General features: G+C 38.8%; 1 protein-coding gene across 1 annotated transcript in view; it reads right to left on the bottom strand.

Annotated features, from left to right (window-relative positions):
- Positions 1-2346: 2346 nt before the first annotated feature.
- Positions 2347-3485, bottom strand: part of LOC107709011 (protocadherin Fat 3-like) — a 15451-nt gene continuing 14312 nt past the window's right edge. Inside the window, exons 5-6 of the mRNA XM_016513407.1 lie at positions 2629-3103; positions 2347-2504 (exon numbers count right to left, since the gene is read on the bottom strand). Of these exons, the coding sequence (XP_016368893.1) occupies positions 2347-2504; positions 2629-3103 (633 nt within the window). The remainder of the gene's footprint in view (positions 2505-2628; positions 3104-3485) is intronic.

The raw sequence follows: 3485 nt of genomic DNA, 5'->3' as shown, positions 1-3485 counted from the left end.
TCCTCCATCTGGAGCTCATCAGAGTGAACAATGCCAAGCCACGGCTCTCATGAGATCCAGCGGAGAACATGTGTGCAATTATTCGCCCATAACAGACCCAAATGTCTTCGCTCTGCTCTGTTTGCATTGGCAGCGGTGCAGTAGAGACATCTGTACTGATGTTTCAGGACACTAATAATGCAAGAACGTTTTCTAAGAGGAGAAGCAAATCTGTCATCGTTTTCATTTGTTTAGACCATCATTACTAGTGGTGTAGCATACTAATTTTAGATGCTAAAATCATTGTAGTCGATGCCGGCAATAAAGAAGTAATTGCAAATGTTTGCCGCATACCAACATGCTTAAAAACCACTTTCGTTTACTTTCTTAAGCAAATTTTAAAATACATATACTATGTTTTTGTAAGTAGGTGTGGCTCATATTATATGAGCATAAAACATCCCATAATGCATTTCTTAAACGTGTTGCAATGCACTCTGGGAGTGGCTCCGACGGAAATCTGACACAGTGCCTGTAATTCAGAGCCATATGTTTAAGTGTCAGTTTAAGATTTCCCAAAAGCCCTTTTCAAACCCCATCAAATACTGTCCACGGCACGCCTCTCATTAAAGACACTGAGGAGCATGAACATGCTGTTTTAGACGAGTGAGTTTAACTTTACTGAGCTACACTCACAAGGACTAGTAATTCAGAGACTGTACACTTAGTAAAGTAAGATTTTAATACTATTATTCATCAAGGACGCATTAAATTGATCAAAAGTATCAGTAAAGCTGTTTATAATGTTACAAAAGATTCTATTTCAAATAAATGCTGTACTTTTGAACTTTATATTCATCTGTGAATCCTGAAAAATAAAATGCATCACAGTTTCCACAAAAATATTGGGCAGCACAACTGTTTTCAACATTGATAATAATCAGAAATGTTTCTTGAGCAGCAAATCAGCATATTATTATGATTTCTGAAGATCATGTGACACTGAAGACTGGAGTAATGATGCTGAAAATACAGTTGCGCATCACAGAAATAAATGACATTTTAACAGATATTCACATAGGAAACATATATTTCAAATGGTAATAATATTTCACAATATTACTGTTTTTACTGTATTTTTGATCAAGTAAATGCAGTCTTGGTGAGTCTTCTTTTGAAGACATTAAAAAATCGTACCAACCACCTTTTGAACGCTAGTGTATTACCAAGTTTTTAAAATAAATCTTATTTGTGTCTGTTTTAATTTTTCCTTAGGAATTTTTAACAGAAACATCTGAGACAACGTTGATACTTTAGTAAAACATTACATTAAACTCTATTACTCTGCTTGAACAGTGAAGGAGAAATATTATTATTCCTCCAAGTAAAGAATTTTAGACTTGCTTTATAAATTAACAGTTATTGTGAGATCCCTTTTGTCTGGCTGTATTCTTCAATAACACTTTTTAAACCTTTAATATGTCCAAAAACCAACATTTCCGCAGCCAACCTTTGCTCTACATGCAATAAATTAAATCTACACACCTCACTGATGGCAGTGACCCAACCTTACAATAATGCCAAAGTGTGAGTGCATGCATTATAAATGGAGTTATATATTTTTATATGCTCTTAAACATTGCTGTTTTTATAATTGCACTGCAGGTACTACAGGGGTTAAACCCTGACATTAAAATATTTTTTTTTTTTAATGAATTAAGATATTTTGTTAAGGCATGAGTTGTATGGACTGTTATGATATTTTTATGGTGTTGGATGTCTGACAGTATCTGTAGTACAGTAACGTCTCTGTCAAACACCCACTAATGTCATTCCTGCCCGTCCCACAGCATGACAGATTTACATTCTCTGTGTTCTGGATTATATTCACATTTCTGTGGGTTTCCCTACACAGATGATGTTTTACATTATCAGAGTGGTTTAACTGAATAAAAGAGAGCAAACACTGTGACAATCTGTTAAAGAAATAGTTCAACCAAAAATTAAAATTTGCTGAAAATGTACCCAAGATATAGATGAGTTTGCAGTGAATGGGTGCCTTCAGAATGAGAGTCCAAACAGCTGATAAAAACATCACAATAATCCACAAGTAATCCACAGCACTCCAGTCCATCAGTTAACATCTGGAGAAGACAAAAGCTGAAACAAATCCAGCATCAAGACGCTTTTAACTAAAATACGAGTCTGTAATCCATAATAATGCTTCCTCCAGTGAAAAAGTGCATCTCCTGTTGTCTCTCACATCAAAATCCAGCCACATATGTGTTTAGAGCTGTTTAAACGCTGCTTGATCTGTGCAGATTTCTCTCCTGATTCAACAAATAGAATATAATGAAATAAAATGTCTCACATGAGTCCCGTAAAGCCTTTGAGGCAACCGCAGAGGAAGGTGTTTCCCACAGCCTTACAATCACCCCCATTCTGACAAGGTGAGGGCACACAGGACGTCACCTCCATCTCACAGCGGGACCCCGTGAACTGTGGCAGGCAGCTGCATGAGAAGTCTGGGGACAAATTCAAAGAGAAACAAGACTTCTAAGACAGAGCTAATACAGAGCTAAGGACTAAAATCTGAACATCTGACCGTTATTGATGCATTGATGGTTATATGCGCTTTCTATTTCTCACCACCAGAGGGCAGCTTTGTACAAGAAGCTCCATTCTGGCACGGTCCTCCGAGGCACGGATCAGGGTATAAAACACATCCCAGCTTCAGGTCACTCAGCCCAGCTATCTCTGCATACCGGCTCCTCTTATTCTGAAGAGGGAGTTCATTCCCGTTGAGCATGATGGACCCGAGGCACCCCTGGAAGCCTTCTTGCGCCCGTGGGGGCCTCTGGCTGCCTCTGCCCACTGGTCCGTGCAACACCTGAGCCCCAAAGAACAGCGATCCGTCTGCGGCCAGGGGCCAGATGCGGACAGGGGCCCGCGCAGAACGCCGGCGCTCCACATAGCTGTCGTCCAGCGAAAGGAGAGTGTAGTTACTAGTGAGCTCCAGGGTCACGGCGTGCCAGGACCCATCATTGATTGGACGCCCTGAGATGCCCAGGATGTCCAGTCTGTTGTCACAGTCCATCTGGAACCACAGACGCCCTTCCTCTATCTGAACAAACACAAATATACAACCACTCACTAGAGCAAACACAATTGCACAGACAGCTCTTTATATTATATAATATATATATATAATATTTTTAAACTATTATTTTTTTTACATAATATTGTGTACTATTGTAATATTGTGTACCATAATGTCATTATTGTATTTGGTTTACTTGAACAAGAAAACCAGTAAAAACAATGATTTTTATTGATGAAATTAACATAAATTGTAAGTACCTACAATGACATGTACTTAATAATGCCCCCCAAAATTAAATATGACATACATATATAGATACACTACCATTCAATAGTTCAGGGAAGTCGTGGCCGAATGGTTAGAGAGTCGGACTCGTAACCCAAAGGTTGCGAGTTCGAGTCTC

This window comes from Sinocyclocheilus rhinocerous, unplaced genomic scaffold (assembly GCF_001515625.1).
Source record: "Sinocyclocheilus rhinocerous isolate Xijiao unplaced genomic scaffold, SAMN03320098_v1.1 scaffold1137, whole genome shotgun sequence".
NCBI classification, from domain to species: Eukaryota; Metazoa; Chordata; class Actinopteri; order Cypriniformes; family Cyprinidae; genus Sinocyclocheilus; species Sinocyclocheilus rhinocerous.
This window is presented reverse-complemented; position numbering and strand designations above follow the sequence as displayed.